The sequence below is a fragment of the Rhododendron vialii genome, chromosome 10a, assembly GCF_030253575.1.
Source record: "Rhododendron vialii isolate Sample 1 chromosome 10a, ASM3025357v1".
In the NCBI taxonomy this organism is placed as follows: Eukaryota; Viridiplantae; Streptophyta; class Magnoliopsida; order Ericales; family Ericaceae; genus Rhododendron; species Rhododendron vialii.
This window is the reverse complement of record NC_080566.1, coordinates 34,094,989-34,114,539: the sequence shown is the minus strand read 5'-3', so window position 1 is coordinate 34,114,539 and position 19,551 is coordinate 34,094,989. Positions and strand designations below refer to the sequence as shown.

The window sequence follows — 19,551 nt, the reverse complement described above, 5'->3', positions numbered from 1 at the left end:
TAGGGTTACTCATTCCCCTCTTGCCCTAATATACCTCTGAACCAAAACACAGCTCATTCTTCCATTCTCCATTGATAAGGAGGCACTTGGGAAGAAATTTGGTTATAATTTTCTACAAAAAGTTGCCATCGAATTCAGCATTTTCATGATCAGCCATGAGGGATCATAACCACTGATATTGTCTACATGTTCAACTTGGGGAAAAATATTGAGATGCCTTATTTTTCTGCATAGTACTGAAAATGCACATAGAACCATGTCCAAAAGTCACAATATGATATAGATCCAAAAGTCACAACATGATAAATAACCATGTCCAAAAGTCAAAATATTATATAAACTCAGTTCCAAATTTACCATGTCATAACCTAATACATAGACATAACAAACCACTCAACTAGGTTACAATAAACCTAACTTAACAGCCCAAGTGGTTACAGAAAATAGTGCCCTGTCATTTCATTCATTTTCCTACACTTGGCCCATGCACTGATTCTTGACTAGGAATGTTGAAAAATAAACCTAAGCCAATTTTTTGGTCTTTATTAAAAAAAAATTAAATTTTGATAGTAATTTTTTACTTTTTAGATTTTTCTAGTCATGACGATGCAATAACCCCCAAAAAATTGACGATAAACTAACAAATACGAAAAAAAATTTGAATAAAGACCAAAAATAAGGAAGTTGGCTTATTTAGCTGAACGGGTCTGTTTAAATCCCAAAAAAGGGGGCCATATGATTTTGCAATTTAAAGGACTAATGGCGGACAAACGGCGGACAAACGGAAGTTAGTAATTGGACCGAATTGAAACAAAATGGAAAGTACATAGTGTAAATCGAGCAAATTATAACTGCAGGAACCAAATTGACACGAATACTTAACTACAATGACTATTATAGTTTTTTTTCCAAAAGATTATTAACGTAACTAGGGCCCGTATATTTGGTGAAAATTGGAGGCCCAAGTCGGCGATCTTGTATATATGTCTTAACTCAATTCGGGACTAAGTCCTCCCATAGAATGCATAGAACTCATAGCAATGTGCGATTGGATGCCCTGGACTTTTAGAACGAATGAGAATGCATGTGATGCCATATTTAAAATATGGGTATGAAAACAACTGGAATATAAGTGTGACTTACGATGCATGACACGCATCTAATCAGAAATCACAATCTCAAACTAAGTGAAAAATTCGATCCCTCTTCTTCCCCGGTATAATCTTATATGTATTCCCATGCAGCTTCATGAAAGAGATCGATCGATGTTGATTTTAATCCGATCCCGCTCCTCCCTTTTAACCCCAGATTCCCGGCTCAATATAGATGAAAGACCGAGATGCTGACTCCAACAAACGTTCAAAATAAATATATGTTTACTAAAATAGTAACATCTTAATTAATGACTCCAAACAATATTCTAGTCGTGTTACTTTAATATATGAATTACCTGATAAATCAAATTTATATTTCATCCCAAGATTACTGGCAGCCAATTATCCAAAAGTCGTCGAAACCGATAATTATTCGGGACCACTCAACAAAGCTGTACTAATCTTGGACCTTCATGCATGCATATATGCCTCTGCATGGAGTGGTCCAATCTATTTTTCATTTCTTTTTTGGTTTGGTCAGATCAGATCAGCCTCATGGTGGTCCAAACTGATACTAGTAGATCAGGCAATTTTTATACTGTTTGAGATTCGAGCTCTTTTTTTTTGAAGAATTACTAATATACATCCCATTCTCTCTCTCTCTCTCTCTCTCTCTCTCTCTCTCTCTCTCTCTCTCTCTCTCTCTCTCTCTCCAGTTAACAACAGCCATACAATATAACTTCTGATTGTCCACAATAAGGGCTGATGTCTTTTGGAGTAATGTTGAATATATACAAATTGAATTTATAGCAGTATGTAGTTATATGTTTTAAGACTTTAAGGTGATGCCAATGTTTTCTTGTGGATATCTACGCCTGGGCCTGCCTTCATTTGTCTATCTCACGGCCCCTTTGGTTGGTACCACTTGCTAATTGTAAAATTCTGAAACCCTCTTTCTATTATTGGAAAGGGGAAAAAAAATTCAAGTACTACATATTACAAAAAGTCTACCCTCACCCAGAGTCGGGCCTGACTTTTTAAGGGCTCAAAGAGAAAATAAAAGATGAGGCCATTTTCTTAGATTATTATTAAGGGGTAAAAAAGTACGAAGGGCCCTTGAAATCCTAAATTTTTCTAAAGCCTAAAACGACTCCAATACAAGCTTTAGCTCAGGGCCAGCTTTGCCCCCACTGCTCCCATTTAGCGTTCTCAATCTCAACGTCCAAAAGTGTTTTGGATAGTCCGATTTTGAAATAGTTTTTTAAAGTTCGGACCATTAATTTGCGAGACGGACGGTGAGATTGAATGCTGCGGTAGAAGGAGCGGCAAAACAGAGCGACCGGGATAGACTTTATATTACATTATTGTAGTGTAGGACCACGTACCTACGGGTATGATCGAATGTGGGTAGCTATACTGTCTGCGTCGAGTTGCTTGCAGCTGGTGGTTGTGTTGACCAGTTTTATCACCCTGGAATTGAAGGTGTACGTACGTATAGACTATAGACTATAGAGTTTCGCGTGCCTTCAAGCAAGAAAATTCTTCAATAATCCCGGAGTACCACGTGGTATGTTCTACGTACGTAGTACTCTCGGCCAATGATTTATCGCCATCCACATTAAGTGGGTCAATCTTTATCTCCAATCACCCAACAAGAGAGGATAGTTACGTGCCATCCGTAAAATTATCCGCTACGTAATTGATTGGGAGCACTACGTGAAAATGCCACATGATAATCCGAGTCTATTGAATAAATTACTCCAAGAAGCATGTCGTTGGATATAAAATCTGTGATCACCATATTTACCAGATAGCTTTTCATCTTTTACCATTTTCTTCAACTAACTTTGGTGACTTGAAAGAACGTCGAGTTTATTATGTTAGGTAGTGGGCGTGTTTACTTATAAACCGGAAGCTCCATAGGCCGAACTTCTTTTTGGTTGGCATTTTCATGATCAAAACTCACGTTTGTATGTATTTTTTTAATTTTATCGAGTGTAGACACCCCAATCTAGGCTTCCAGATGAGTTTACTTACGGTTTTTGATTCCCCGATGATGAAACAGATCAAGAACACCCCAGAAATGATAAGTGTTTGAGTTTTGAGTGTTTGCAAAACCCTTGAACCTAACCTGATCCTAAGCCACTTCAAAAAGCCAAAAACCCTACTGACGCACGAGGGCGCAACCATCGGGCGCCGGGACGCACCATCGCGCGCCAGACTAAAACCATCGCGCGATGGTCAAACTGCCAGGTGGTGGTCAACAGTCAAAGCTTGACCGTTGACCATCGCGCGCCAGAGCGCACCATCGCGCGCCAAATTGACTCTTTCGTGCGATGGTCCAAGCTGTCCCCATCACCTTTATCAGGTGGAAAGCTTAACCACCAAGCACCCTCAGCCAGCCTCGTGGATTGGCTGAGCTCCTCTCTTTGCAGCCAGACCTAACTCCCTTGTTCTCCTATAAATACCTCCCATTTGTTCTCTTTCAAAGGGTTACAAAAATTCATACTAAAAAGGGTTGCAACTTTGTACTCTTTTCAGGAAACTAAAGAGATACAAAGGCACTCAAGAACATAGCTTGTTCTCACTCAAATCCTACTTTCAACTTCAAACCTCAAAATTCAAGCTCATTTCAAACTCAATTTAGGTATAGCATACCTACTGTTTTCTGTTTTGATCCCTGAGGGGGGCTGGCAGGCCAAGGCTGGTAATCTATTTCCATCTCCGGCAATGGACCGCCCGTTCATTCCACCAATCAAGTTCCTTAAGTTTACAAGTCTACTTTGTTAGTATGCTTTGTTCTGGATTGCCTTGAGGGGTGTCTAGAATTCTTTGACGTTACTTGTACCAAGTCGATGGTGCTTCAAGTGCCGTCAAAGAAGGGCTACTGTAGACACCTCAATTTGGGATTCCAGATTAGTTTACTTACGGTTTTTGATTCCCCGATGATGAAACGGATCAAGAACACCTCGGAAATGATAAGTGTTTGAGCTTTGAGTGTTTGCAAAACCCTTGAACCTAACCTGATCCTAAGCCACTTCAAAAAGCCAAAAACCCTACTGACGCGCGCCAGGGCGCAACCATCGCGCGCCGGGACGCACCATCGCACGTCAGACTAAAACCATCGCGCGATGGTCAAACTGCTAGGTGGTAGTCAACAGTCAAAACTTGACCGTTGACCATCGCGCGCCAGGGCAACCATCACGCGCCAGACTGACTCCCTCTCGCGATGGTCCAAGCTGTCCCCATCACCTTTATCAGCTGGGAAGCTTAACCACCAAGCACCCTCAGCCAGCCTCGTGGACTGGCTGAGCTCCTCTCTTTGCAGCTAGACCTAACTCCCTTGTTCTCCTATAAATACCCCCCATTTGTTCTCTTTCAAAGGGTTACAAAAATTCATACTAAAAAGGCTTGCAACTTTGTATTCTTTTAAGCAAACTAAAGAGATACAAAAGCACCCAAGAACATAGCTTGTTCTCACTCAAATCCTACTTTCAACTTCAAACCTCAAAGCTCAAGCTCATTTCAAACTCAATTTAGGTATAGCATACCTACTATTTTCTGTTCTGATCCCCGAGGGGGGCTGGCAGGGCCAAGGTTGGTAATCAATACCAGTTCTGGTCCTAAAGCTGGCAAGGTTTCAAAAACCGTTATGGTAAGAACCAGCGCGCGATGGACCCAGTCACACGCGCGACTATATCAGGTCTTGCGCGATGGTCTGCGTGGGGATTGGTGTCTTGCTGTTTTTGTGTATTTATTTGCGTATAAATCACTCTGCAAGCATGATAATAACCTGTTTACTGTTTTTCTTAGTATAAACTGTTTGTTTGTAGTTAGTTTGTGTTTCTGCTGTTATGAAGTACCACTGGAACCTTTCTGAATATATTTCAGAACCCAGAAACGTGTAAACCACACACTGGTTAAAAGTCTCAGACCATCGCGCGCCAAGGCGTGAGTATCGCGCGCCGGAGCGCACCATCACGCGCCAGAGTGCACCATCGCGCGACGGAGTGCCATAGTCGCATGATAGTCTGCCTCTGACCAGTGAGTGGCCTTGCATGGGTAGCTTGGCTTTAGGCCATTATTTTGTCCCCATACTGTTTATGGGGTGTTTTGTTAATTTGCAGGGCTCTTTTAGACTTTAAAGTGCTTAAAATTGCTTGTCAACTGCCTATAAACTGCTTGGTTTGTCCTGAGTGTGCATTGGTCCTTCCAGAGCCTAGAGGGTTTGAGAATAAGAGTTATGGGTTTGAGCTCACTGGCGCGTGCGTGTATTGGAGTTGCGCGCGCAGGAGTGAACAGTATGCAGTGACTTGTTCAGTGTATACTGGTTTCCACCTGCGTACGTCACTCCAAAATAGGGGCCTCTCAGTTTGTTTAAACTCCCACAGCAGTCTATTCTCATCCTATATTAACTGCTCATCCATGCTATCTATCACATCCTACAAACTGTTACAGTTTTAATCCCCATTAAACTGTTTTCCCGCCCTAATTGGCTAAAGAATTGATTAATCAAACAGAATTGCAAATGTTTTCGCAAATGCCTAAGTAGAGACCGATCTCTGGATTGAGCGAGAGGGGTGCCTTAAAACCCTTCTCCTCTCGTAACCTGACTTCCAAACCCAGATATGGTTATGACGGACTGGTGCCTTCACCTTTTTCAAATCAAACAGCGCAGCGAGCGTTTCAAGTTCGGTTCCTTGGATGTCGGACCTTCAAACCCAAGTGGCAACTCTGTATTGAGCGTTTGTCTGCCAAAAATGCGGGCTCATCGATTTGCCCCCTTTTTTTCGGGCACGCTGCCCACATCGAGTTGTATATTTATTTTATTCATTTTTAGAGCATTTGCACTAAGTTGTGGAATGGAATCTCACATGGGTGTATTTATTTTTTGAGTGCTGTAGTTGTTAGTCAAGTGAAAGAAGAGGATTTTGCACAAGCAACACGGGCTGTCTTTGACAGTTTGGAAAAGAGGATTTCGCTCGAGCAAAACGGGATGTTTTGTCTACACGAAAATTTGCTCTAAAAATACTAACCCATCTATATATATATATTATAAAACAGAGCGGTTTTTTGTCTACCCATACAAACATGAGCACATCTGAAACCGTCAGATCGCATTTTCAATCGGTTACAACCATTGGATTGAATCATCGATTCCAACCTATTTCCAAGCCTCACGAGTCACGGCCATCTACCTAGCGTTTTCCTCTTCTCCATCACGTTTCCTCTTCTCTCAGATACCTCTTTCTCTCCATCGTTACTCTCTCTTTCTCTCTTTTTGCAGAACCCACTCCTCGGGGAAGAAGAGTTCACCGCCCACCAATCAGCCAGAGATTGATTGCCTCAATCTCTATATGCATCTTCTCCATATCCATTATCCACGAAATCAATTTGGTTCTCCCTCTTCGGTAACACTCCCTTCATCTTCAATTTCGCACTAGGATTTTCCGAAATTGGGAATTTGTTGAAGTTATGTGAAATTGGGAATTTGATTTCCCACTGCTTGATTGGGAATTTGATTTCCCACTGTTAATACACAGCCTTTGATTGGGAGTGTTATTTCTGCTAATACACGACCTTTGATTGTGAGTTTGATTTTCAAACTTTGATTGGGAGTTTGATTTCTACTAATACACAACCTAAGAAGTTTTCCAACTTGGGTTTTCATTCGGTTTCGAACTTCAAAAATTGTTGGTGGGTGTCGCTTCCAAATTCTACGGTTTAGTTTTTGGATACCTGACAAAAAATCTTGGTCATGTCATGGCCACAAGATGGGTTAGTTTGGCTTGGTAGATTTTGAAGATTTTGTGTGTTAGTTAGGCTTGGGAGAATATGGGTTCTTCATGTAATGAGGATGACAATTTTTTTGATCTAAGTTAACTTTATTATTTGTATTTCTACCATTAATATTATTTGTCCCCAATTAACATGCGTGTCTTTCAAAGATGCCCACTTTGTGTTTGTGACACCCAACACTATGGGTATCTTTCACAAAACGCCACCATCATGGGTGGACCCCAACATTGAAATGCATGTTTGAGAAAGTGAAAATAGTAGGGAGTGAATTAATACTCTATGATTTATTTTTAGGAGCAAATTTCGTAGCTCTCTTAATTTTTGTTTTCATTGACTTTGGATAGACTTTGTGTTTCGACATTGCAAAGACATGCGACATGTCGGGAACATGTGGAGACATGTATGGACATGCCACATAAGGTATCCATTAGGTTTAAATATTTTTACCGGGGGACATGCCAGGGACATGGCAAAGTGAATTTAAAAAATTTAAAAGCTTTACCAAGATAACATATGTATCTTAAAAAGTATTCCAATTGGAAGTTTATTTGTTGTAAACTTTGTTCCTCTTTCGTTTGAAATGTATTGTTTGATCAGATCACTACATGGCCATCACATCTCTTTCCCTAGGTAACAATGTGATCAGATCATTACAGACTAGCACATCCCTTCCCCTCGCTCTTTCCCCTATTGCCAAGTGCATGACCAAAATGTGTTGCGCCGTGCCTGAAGGCATGGGCATGCACTAGTTAGGTCATAAATCGTGAGCCACACCAAAAGAAAGTTCAGAACTGATATTTCTCATCTCCTTACACTTTTGGCGGCTAGGGTTTGTGCACCTCGAAGACTAGTGAAGATTTACCAATACCTATGCTCTAAAGGATCATCTTCGAGGGGTTTTTTTACTACAACACATTCAAATCTCTACGCAAAGCCCTTTCGTGAAGTTCAAAAGGTGGTTCATTTGGAAGGCTTGAAGATTCAAGATTCGGCGATTATGCAGAGGTACGATGAACGTGGATTCGACAAGTAGGTCTTAAGATTTGTGGTGAGGATACACGCACACTGAGTAAGACTACTTGTAATCATACAATGATTTTAGTGCATGATTTATTCTTTTGGTTTTTTCCTATTTAGGGTTTTCCACGTATATCTGGTGTTCTTCTGTTTATTGCTTTTCAATGTTTGATTGAGTTGATATATCGACTGTGGGTTGATTATTGAAAAAATTCGAAACATAGCAAATCTATAAACCAAGACAAAGCTAGGATTTTTCAAAAACTTTTATCATGTGTACAATAGAATTTGTTTTCTCAAAAAAGACACATCGAACCCCAAGGGATTGGTCTAATGGTCAAGTCTTGAGACTAGAGGGTTTGCTCACTCCTAAGGTCTCATTTGAAAACTTCTCAAGTGCTATCAATTCCTTTGGGGACAGTTCATACAGAATTTAGCTCTGACTTTAACTGGGTCGACTCCCGCAATTGGACGGCAAGATTGGTCTCCAAGCATTAATCGAGGTGCGCGTACACTGGCCTGGACACCCGAATTATAAAAAAATAGATAGACACGTCAAGAGACTCAATTTTTTTAATTGTAACAAATCAAGTTGCATGTCTATCAAGAGGATGGAAGATCTCTCTGGTTTTCTTCGATCATTTAAACAATTAAGGTTGAAGTTTTCTTGTTTATAGTTTTCTCTCATATGTTACTAATGTCTAGAAATGACAACGTCCTCTTATCGATTCGTGGATGTCACCACTTTGTAGTCAAGCTACTTTCACCGTTGTCGTGCGTTGTCTGATCACAGTAGTCCAAGGTATTTTTGTGTGTGGAGATTTCAGTGTTTGTTTCGGGAGTTTGTTCCCATGTTCTTGATGTCCTAATCTCCGTAATTTGATCATTTGGATCTACTATTTAATGACAACGACTGTGACTTTGAATCTAAAAGAAAAAAAAGTTACTACTAATGATCCCTGATCACAGAATAATTTTTCCCACCATTCACAGAACAATTTTTTTCCCACCACTCTCAGAGACTTTACACAAATTTGACCAGCCAATTGGGCTAGCTAGCTGTGCCATTGGGGTTTGGAAACACACGTGACCATATGAGATGCTTAGTAGTAAAAAGTGTTTCATATTTGGTCTAACCAGAAATTTTGGGAGCTAGGTGAGGAGTACCACTTGAGGTGGTGGAAAGGTGAATAGTTTACCTCGCGGGTACACCACGGATCCAGTGAGGGATCTCTTACCAGTTTACCGTGCGGACCTCCCCTTTTCCGATCGAATTGCGACGATCCGAGCCGCTCAATGTGTTCAGAACGTGATTTTAAGGGTACCCGCGAGAAATCAGCAAAAAAAATGATCGGGAAGGGCTTGATCTGAGCAGTTTTTTACTGAACCGTTCAATAAAAAACTGTTCGGATCAAGCCCTTCCCGATCATTTTTTTTTGCTGATTCCACGTTGGTACCCTTAAAATCACGTTCTGATCACTTTGAGCGGCTCGGATCGTCCCAATTCGATCGGAAAATGGGAGTCCCGCACGGTAAGCCCGTGCGGGATCCCTTAAGGGAATCGGACTAATATACACCACGGATCTAGGGAGGGATATATATATATATATATATATATATATATATATATATATATAGAGAGAGAGAGAGAGAGAGAGAGAGAGAGAGAGAGAGAGAGAGAGAGAGAGAGAGAGAGAGAGAGTACTTGGGGGAGAATATTGGAAAAGTGGTAAAAATTTGAGATGCTAAATATTACTATTTTCTATCAAAAATTTCATTTCAAGAAAGTTCAAGCGGCACTTAAATGAGGATTTCATTGCGAAGATTGGAAAGAAGCAAAACCACTTTGATCACCAAGACGCGAGACTTGTGCTCTATTAAGACATACCGTTCATGAGGAAGCCGAAATCAAGTTTGGGAGTAGTGTTAGTCACAGGTGAGGCGGTGAAGAATCCAAAAACACAGGCAGCTTAGACAAAAAATAAAAATAAAATACAACATACATGAAATTCACGAAGTTCTCAAAGGAATACAATCTCTAAGGGATACAAAAGCTCCACACAAAGATAGGTCACTTTGTTTGGTTTTTAGTTTTGAGATTTTTTTTTTGATATAATGAGTGATAATGAGTGGAGAGAGATACATCACTCCACAAAGAGGGGAAATCAAAAACCAAATAACATAAAAGAAAATAAAAAGGTACCCCTTATCTTCGCCATGAAAATCTCGCTAGATCAATCCGTCGCTTTTGCTATCTGATATAATCCAAAGTCGTTAGAGCTGAATCATCGTTACTGTTGTTGATGATGGAGACACCAAATCTGAACCCATCGACGCCGAAGTTGAAGAGGTTTGAGGAATGAGGGGATGAAATTAATAATTTTACCGATGTGGGTATGAAACATATTGTCCAAATTAACAAAAACATGACAATGTGCTTACAATATATTTTGAGGAGATGAGAAACAGACACAACTATTTCTATGGCCACATAAGTAAATATTAAATTCAAGAAGGGTAGAATTGAAAATTTATCATTCTAAATGATTAGTTGGCAAGTTTCTTTCACAATACATATGGAGAATGTGTTACATGTCACTAATTTAGATACTTGAGGGGAGGTAATTGTATTTATCAAGATCTGTTGGTAATAGCTGAAACAAAAAGATGGAAGTGAGGGAGAAGCAGTCAACATATATAATAGCCAATGGACTTGTAGTTCAATGACAATTCTTCACCTCTTTCATATATAGGAAAAGTGAGAATTTGATTCTTGTCAAGAGTGAGAGTACTTGGTATGATGGTTAATGCCACTTTGCGGTACCCTTTCCACATCCCCTTAAGAGTAGGCTAGATATCTATTGAAAAAAAAAAAAAAACTCAACATAACAAAAACATAATTACATATATGTAGAAAAAAATATTTATGCCTATTAACTTGCACATGCATGTTTTCGAGAAAAAAAATTTTTTTTTTTTTTTTTGGAATACAACCAGATGTTCATGCTTGTTTGAGCACATCTTGACTAAATCCGAACCTCTAAAATTAACGACCCAAAAAATTCTCTATTAGCCCCAAATTTTAGAATGTATGACCTTTGTGTTTTCAAAAACATTATTTTCACAACATAACATGCACAAGTAAACAAGCATAAGTGTTGGTCTCATGGGATATAATCGACAAAATAGAATTACGATTCGAGAATCATTCATTGTTCTTGGAGCAAAGTTGAGCACGAGTTTGGACCAGATATTAAGGTGTGATCTAGATTCGTGCTCAACCTTGCCCCAGGGCCTTGAATATCTTCTCGATTCTTAAGGGCTTTTGTTTGAATAAAATTGCGGAAAAATGACGGCCAATGACGTGTTTTAATAATTAATACTCGCTAAGGACATTTTCAGTATTAATAAATATTCTCAATATGTCATTAATGGGTATTAATTATCAAAAAAACGTCATGGACCGTCATTTTCCCAATAATTGGAGATAGATTGTAATCTATAGGTGTACCAAAACGTATCTTGCAGAACCATTGAATTTACAACATGCCCCCTATGCTACTACGATTTCCAGTGGCTGACCACTACCTTTAAACATCTGCTTTTTTTAAGCCAATTGAATATTCAACTGTTGTTATTATAGTATAATAATGTTGAGAAAATTCCGTGAACAGTTATTTACGGAGGTGAATTGCGACCGTTCAAGAGTGTTTTGGACGGTCTGAATGCTTAATGAAACTTTTCCAAAAAAGAGTTTATTTCTGGAGAAGGAAAGAGTTTCGTTTAAATTCGGACCATCTAAAGCCAAAATAGACAGCAGAGATCGCGCAGCTTTGTGAATAACAGATTCACGGAGCCTCCGTGAACAAGCGATATTCAATGACGTCTGAACAATTCAATATCACAAACTATACATAACACATGTTAATCCGAAGTTGTGAACACAAATTTCAACAAAACACACTCGTTAACGTGAAAGATTCAAAGCTCAACAACCCAAAAAAAAAAAGCTACGAAACTGCTATCGAAGTTGTATTTGTTTACCAATGCTAACGTTTAGTTACACTCAACTACTACATAAAATTGAGGACATTAGGAGGGGCAAGCACATGTTCAAGGAGTGTGAGTTTTAGTTTGTTCGCAGGACTGCTAACACAGTGGCGGACAAACTGGCGATCGAGAAATGGGCTTCAGGGTGTCGGCACGAGAACGCAACAGTAGAGGCCGATTGGCTGTGGAACTCTCTTGATCGTGATCTTTCTTGATTATTGATGTATTGATTTTACCGTTGATCGTAATGCAATTTCTACCATTTGAAAAAAAAAAAAAAAAAAAACTACGACATAAAATGACTACCAATTTCCAAGCGATTAGCCTTGTGTATATTTTGACTTCACTCCAACAACCTTGTTCAGTAGTTCCTAACAAAAAATGTACTAAGATCTACCGCTGCGTCCTTTCCCCACTAAGATAACTCTAATTTCTAATATGAGAATGCAAGATGCTATGTGAACTTTACATTGTTTCTAAAGGATAGTTGAACGGGAGAACGCTATGAAATAGCTAGGAAAATTTCATGCCGGTTTCATGGCATCGGGACGTATCATTCAAGTACCCTTTTAGCAAGTTTCCAAAGAGTAAAAAAAAAAAAATGCAGTTCAAGAACATAAAAAATTACAGCAACGGTAAGTGCAACAACACTCTAGTATTCATTGAGCAACTTTTTTGAGAGAACCTTTGAAATTGCGAAAACATGTAGACGACTCATTGCAAACGCCCTTAAACTACGCTCCCCATCCGACAATTGTTGTCATAAATTGTAGTGCAATTTCGAAAGCATGGGGATATTTTATTTTTTATTTTTAAGTAACTCAGTGCATAATTTCAGAAATATAAGGATCTGCTTTTATTTGCTAGTTCATGCAACAAGTGTTTGTTTGAGTAGAATTATTCCCTGACCCTCTAGATAGATAGGGTAGTTCAATGGACCATCTGATTGATTCGAGCCCATTGTAAAAATGATCCAATTTCAGTTCATCATTTTTGTTATACCAGTATATTTATGAACCATAAAAATTTAAATCAGTCGTTGAATACAAATAAAATTATGTTTGATTTATTTTCAATGAAACAAACGATAAACATTATCTTTTCGATGTATATCCACATAAAAGGCCTAAAGATTCATGAGTTTTAGTTATCAAAATAAGCTATTCATTTACGATAAATTCATTAAGTTTATGTGGTTGGACTAAATATGTTCAAGTCGTATAAAAAAACCTATTATCATGTCAACAGATTTTTATGATCGTTTTAATGTAACTATGTTGTCGAGAAAAATGCGAACGAGCAAAATAATATTGTGCACCCTGACTTAGACTGATACGGAAGGTGTATTGCCTACTTATTAAATAGCTGATCGAGCAGACTACATGTGCTCACAGGATTAGTCCGGACAACATCTTGAACACTCTTGTTCAGAACAACTCCAACAGGGGAGCTAAATCGCCCATAGACCCCAACGGTCATACTTTACATCAAAGCTCTCTCCGATCTTGCTGTCAAACATTAAGTCAAATTTACATGGATTTGGCAGTAATCAGCTCACGCCAAACTTGACAGCAGTTGCCAAATAGTAATTCATTGCTTTCATTTTACAGTGGTGCTACAGTTCCCGACGGGAGGATTCCCGATCGGAATCCCGACGCTCCGTCGGGCACATTCCGGCCACCGGACGGCCGATCCGAGCCGTCCAAAAATTCTAAAAAAAAAACCGAGTGGGCCTTTCACAAGAATATACGGCATCCGACATGTGTAAATGGCCGATCCAAGCACTCCATTTTTGGCCGATCCAAACACAAAAATGGATTGTTTGGATCGGCCATCTACACACGTCGGATGCTATTTATTCCCGCGAGAGCCCACTCGGATTTTTTTTTTAGAATTTTTGGACGGCTCGGATCAGCCGTCTGGTGGCCGGAATGTGCCCGGCAGAGCGTCGGGATTCCGATCGGGATTTTTGGTCGGGAAGCTTAGACTCTCTGTTCATTTTATGACTTCAAGTTTGGCATTCTTTTAAGATCATTTGAGCTCCATTTATTATTTTTATATATACGATACAAATTGGGAAATTTATATAAATGGTCCTCCTAGTTTTATCCGATTCTCACTTCCGTCCTCCAAGTATCAATTACAATTTTTTTGAGCTTTAAGTTTGGTTTTTGTACCAAATTGGTTAAATTGATAACTTCTGTCGACCAAACTGAACGGAAAAAATCAGATTAATGACAATTTGGACGTTGCAATTCGTACTAAGTTAGTCCAATTGATAACGTCTGTCCTCAATCTGATTTTTTCCCTCCAGTTTGGCTGACAAACGTTATCAATTGGACCAACTTGATACGAAAACCAAACTTGAAGGTCAAAAGAGTTGCAATTGATTCGTAGAGGTGAAAATGAAACTCGAGTGAAATTAGGAGAACCATTTCTATAAATTTTCTGTACAAATTTGATACCATGGCCGAAGAGGGAGAATTTCGTAGGTTACATTCGTACAGGTTTCTCATGTCAAATTATACCATAAGCCTTCGATTAAATTTGAGCATTTTCATTTTGAAGCTGAGGGGAAAAAAGGTTAAAAGCCAATTTTTTTAACTACTTACTCCATCCGTCCTTATTTAATTGTCCATTATAGTTTTGTGTATATTTTTAATGGCTTATATATCTCGACGTATATTGCTTAAAATATGCAATATGGATCTTGTTTGATAGAGCTCATTTTTTCTATAAGACAATAATTTCAAAAACATAAAACATAATATACATAAAGAGATATAAGCCATTGAAAATACATGCAAAACTATAGTAAACAATTAAAAAGGACGGATGAAATATTGTATACAGTGTGTTTTTGTGGGAGCAGTACCCACGGCATTTTCTGCTCCAATCTCTCGTTTGCTCATTTCCTGCATAGGCCCTCTCTCTCTGCAACTCTCTCTCTCTCTCTCTCTCTCTCTCTCTCTCTCTCTCTGGTTTTATGGCAAAACACAAGTGCTATACAAAAGATGAAAAAATCTGGGGCAAGGCTTAGATAAATCAATCTCATTCCGATGAGATTTAGATAGGGTTTTTTTTTCTTTCTACAGAACAAAAGACTGAGGCTTTATACAATGACAAGCCTTCTCTGTACAGAAACCACCAACGTGTGCTTTGATGATCTTGATTCTGACCAAACCCATGATGAAACCACTAATCAAAATCTGGGTTTTGGAAATGATAGATCAGAGCCGTTGATTGGTTGGCCATTGTTAAGTGAAGAGTGTTTCTGTTTGCTGGTGGAGAAAGAGAGAGGGCATTTGCCCAAAGATGATTATCTGAAGAGGGTGAGAAGTGGAGACATGGATTTAGGTGCCGTGAGAAGAGAGGCCATGGATTGGATTTTAAAGGTCTGTTTGATTAGTTTTCTCCATGGGTTTATTGCTATTTACCCAAAAAAGACAAATGGGTTTATTGTTTTTATTTTTGTTTGGTTTTTGCTGTTTCCCAAATGGGTGCTCGTCCTTTGGTTGATTTTCTGCTTTTTCTCAATTGGGTATTCGTCCTTTGGTTGATTTTTTAAAATTCTTTTTTGTACTTTTTTATTGTGCTTCCTCCAATGGGTACTACATTCTGCCCATTTCGACAAAAGAAAATTTCGGTTGATTACTTTAATTCATTTGCATGTTTTGATTAGCTTTCCCAAATGGGTTTGTTGACTTTTCATTGGACATTGGTTTTTCCATAATGTTACTAAAATTTTAAATATGTTTCTCGCAATTGGTACTAGATTTCACCCCATTTTGATCAAAAGTTGCTCACTTGAATTCATCATACTTAACCCTTGGGAATTTTAACTTGCTTAAATTGTTCTTTAAACACGTTATTTGAATCCGTTTCGACGATTTTCGATGCGGTCAACAATTGATATGTTGATTCTATTAATGACTGGCACTTTGGCACTGCATCTAGGAATGGATTTGTTTTCATTTCTATGTTTTCCACCCATTTCCTGAAATGGGTTGTGTGTTTTGTGTTCAACAGGCTCATGCTCATTACAGTTTTGGACCACTGAGTTTCTGCCTGTCAATCAATTACTTGGATCGATTCCTATCTGTTTATGAACTGCCTGTAAGCTCAAAATAGAGACCCCTAGCTAAGAATTATTCTCTCATTACAACTTGATATGTGTTGCTGGATACTGATTACCTCTTTATTTTCTTCTCCACCTTTTTTTTTCCCCTTTCCCTTTCTTCTTTTCTGCTTTTCTTTTGGTGTACAGAGAGTTAAAACTTGGACAGTGCAATTGTTAGCTGTAGCCTGTTTGTCAATAGCAGCAAAAATGGAGGAGACTTCAGTGCCTTTGACTGTAGATTTACAGGTGAAGAGAAGAAAAAATCTAACACTAAATTTGATTCAGCGTTCACATTGCTGTTTGATAAGTAAAAAAGTGCATGAAGCTCATCTCGGAAAGGGATGATGTACACAGCTTTACCCCTTCAAGTAGAGAGTCTGTTTCCGAGTGTCTAACCCGTGTGACGTTTAGGCCATGATGGGACAGCTGTACCGCTGTTTGATAAGTACTTTATTACATTTTAGAAAAATCTTTCCTAATCTGATTTATGCTAGGGTTGTGGGATTCTGGACAGGTGGGTGAACCCAAGTTTATTTTTGAAGGTAAAACCATAAGAAGAATGGAGCTTTTGGTGATGAGCAGTTTGAATTGGAAGATGAAAGCTTGCACCCCTTGTTCCTTCATAGACTACTTCATTGGAAAGATCAATGGTGATGATCAAATCCAATCAGGGTTTCTGATCTCTAGGTCAATTCAACTCATATTAAGCACAATTAAAGGTTCTCTTTATTTTTGTGTTGGATATTATAGTTTAATTTGGTGTCAAGTCTTTTTTGAGTGTTCAATCTTGTGATGGGTGGGAAAATTGAATGCAGGTATTGATTTCTTGGAATTCAGACCTTCTGAGATTGCTGCAGCAGTGGCAATTTCTGTTTCAGGAGAAGTACAAGCAGTAGACATTGATAAAGCAATGTCTTGCTTCATCCTTGTGGGAAAGGTAAACATAGGTGGTGCCCACAGAAATAAAACCTTTAGGTACCTGCAGAATTAAAACCCTAGTCATGACAAATTTGCTTTTTTGCTGTCTATGTTTAAGGTTTTACTATTGACAAAGCAATGCCTTACTTTATACTTGTAGGAAAGGTAAATATTGGTGGCAACCACAAGTAGGGTTGCAACAAATGAATTGACTTGCTCACGAGCAGTTCGAGGCTTGCCTCATTTAGTAATTCAACCGAGTTCGAGTCTGAGTTCTACGCTCATTTAGTAAACAAGCCAACCTCAACCCTCTGAAGTTTGGCTGGGCTGGGCTGGGCTAAGCTCGGCTCATTTATGTAGGCAAATCGGCCGAGCTCGAACTTTGAAAAAATGCTCCTAAAAAATTTACTTGTCACACCTGAACTTTGGAAAAATATAGTTTCCCTTCCATTTCGCCTTCTATTCGTCTGGAAGAACTTTTCTGTAATGTTAAATTATAGTCTCCACTGAAGGATCTTTGCTTCGCCTTGCGACGAATGTCTGGTTAATTTTCTGAAAGGGGTTTTGTTTTCATTTGTGGAATTTGCAGGGAAGAGTGCAGAAATGTCTTCAACTGATCCAAGATTTGGCACTGAGTAGAGGGTCAACAAACATGGGTAGTGCCTCTATTCCATCATCAGTTCCCCAAAGCCCAATAGGGGTGCTGGATGCAGCATGCTTGAGCTGCAAAAGTGATGATATAACAGTTGGGTCATGTGCAAATTCCTCACATAATAGCCCAGACACAAAGAGGAGAAAACTATCTCAAGAGGATTTCAAGTCATGAGAAATGTGGATTTTTTGTTTTCTCCTTCACACCCTAGTCAAGTCAGTCTGGTTGGATGAGAGTTTTGGTGTGGTTAGGAAGGTGCATTCAGAGAGAGAGAGAGAGAGAGAGCATGCTTATAGGGTGAAAAAGTAAGGCACCAGCTGTTAATGATAATCAGAGGTCTCAACTGGCAACAGAGGTGGGGGGGTGAAATAAGCTGAAAATTTTGTTTTGGTAGGGGAAAATACAGTTGTAAGCTTCTATTGAAAGAGAAGAAAGTGAAAATGGACAAAAGGAAACAAGTAGAGATAAAGAGTGGAGGAGAGAAAACCTGTGTTTGAATTACCATTTTTCCTTCCTCATCTGGAATTCATTTGGGTATTTGTTACCACCCCCTTGTACTACGTCCTAAGAAAATAATAATAAAACCGTTGTCCAGAAACAGTTTTCCATATGACATTTAAATAAGTTAAGGGTTATACTCTCTCTCTCTCTCTCTCTCTCTCTCTCTCTCTCTCTCTCTCTCGCAAAATTGAAAAATGTTGAAGAAGTTGGTGTACAAGAATTTTGTAATTCACCCAAAGTGCTCAAGTATGATAAATTGAATAAATTGAGTGAAGGAAACTGTTCATATCCTTATTCTTTAACTATTCATATCCCTTTTTTTTTTTAATCACAAAAGGCCGCATTTAGTCCAAGTGATATGTGGCTCAAGTTCTTTGTATTCAATTTTCGGAGTACCCATGCACCAATTTATTTTCAACCGTAAGATTATGTAAGATTCTTTAAACAATAGAATCTTTAAACATAATCCTGTGGCTGAAAATCAGTTGGTACAGAGGTTTTCCACGTTCTCTCATTCTTAAGCCCTAATTTATTGATTGGTCTAATAATGGATATATAGTTTTATGCTACATGAGGAATCCCACTAGGTGTTCCCAGTTTCTTGGGGCATTGACGGTGTAATAGATAGTAGGAGTATCTAATATGTCCACCACCAATTGTGACCACCAGATTGGTTAATTGACAAGTACTCGAATTCCTTTGCTCAATGTTTAAGTGCAAACTTCTACTATAACCGATTGGGAGACTATCTCCTCTTTAAATGGACTAAATCTACTGGCGCTGAGCGCATGCAGAGAGATCTAAGATTCAGCCCGACATAAGTGGGATAGACGTAGGTGCGATGAGATCTCTACAAATCACTGTATCGTGTATGATGTTGGAGAATAAATTACCATATCATATAAAAAAAAAGTGTTAGTGAACCACAAGGTAGCTCAAAGCGGCAATAGAGATAAACTGCAAATCCAAACATCCTGAATTCGAAAATTTTGCAACCTCTTGGAGCTAGGCCGGTCACAAAAGAGAAATCTCTTGTAAATTCTTTAGTCTCGGGGTGAATGACCTGCCTTTGAAGGACCGGGAAAGGAGAATGCATGTAAGCTTGCCCGTATACCCTGACCGTCGGGGAAAAAAAAGGTGTCACCGTCAGGAGTGGAATTAATGCTATGTTTGGATGAATTTTTAAAAAAAATTTAAGAATTTTTTTGGAGTTATGATTAGAGAGAGAAATGTAAGTAATAATTGAAAATATAGGTAATGAGTGAAAAGAGATAGAGAGAGAAATCAGAATAACGAGTGAAGAGAGATAGATAAAGAAGAGAGATAGATAGAGAAATGAGAATAATGATTGAAGATAAATGTAATAAGTGAAAAATAATGATTGAAAGTAGAGGTAATGA

The 19,551-nt window shown here is 38.8% G+C and overlaps 1 protein-coding gene across 1 annotated transcript; it reads left to right on the top strand.

Moving 5' to 3' along the window:
- Window positions 1–14,840: 14,840 nt before the first annotated feature.
- On the top strand, window positions 14,841–18,285 carry LOC131302391 (cyclin-D4-1-like). The gene is made up of 6 exons (XM_058328982.1): window positions 14,841–15,355; window positions 15,990–16,076; window positions 16,228–16,326; window positions 16,595–16,799; window positions 16,896–17,017; window positions 17,588–18,285. Exons 1-6 carry the CDS (start codon window positions 15,080–15,082, stop codon window positions 17,822–17,824), a joined length of 1,026 nt encoding a protein of 341 aa, XP_058184965.1. The 5' UTR covers window positions 14,841–15,079; the 3' UTR covers window positions 17,825–18,285.
- Window positions 18,286–19,551: the final 1,266 nt, after the last annotated feature.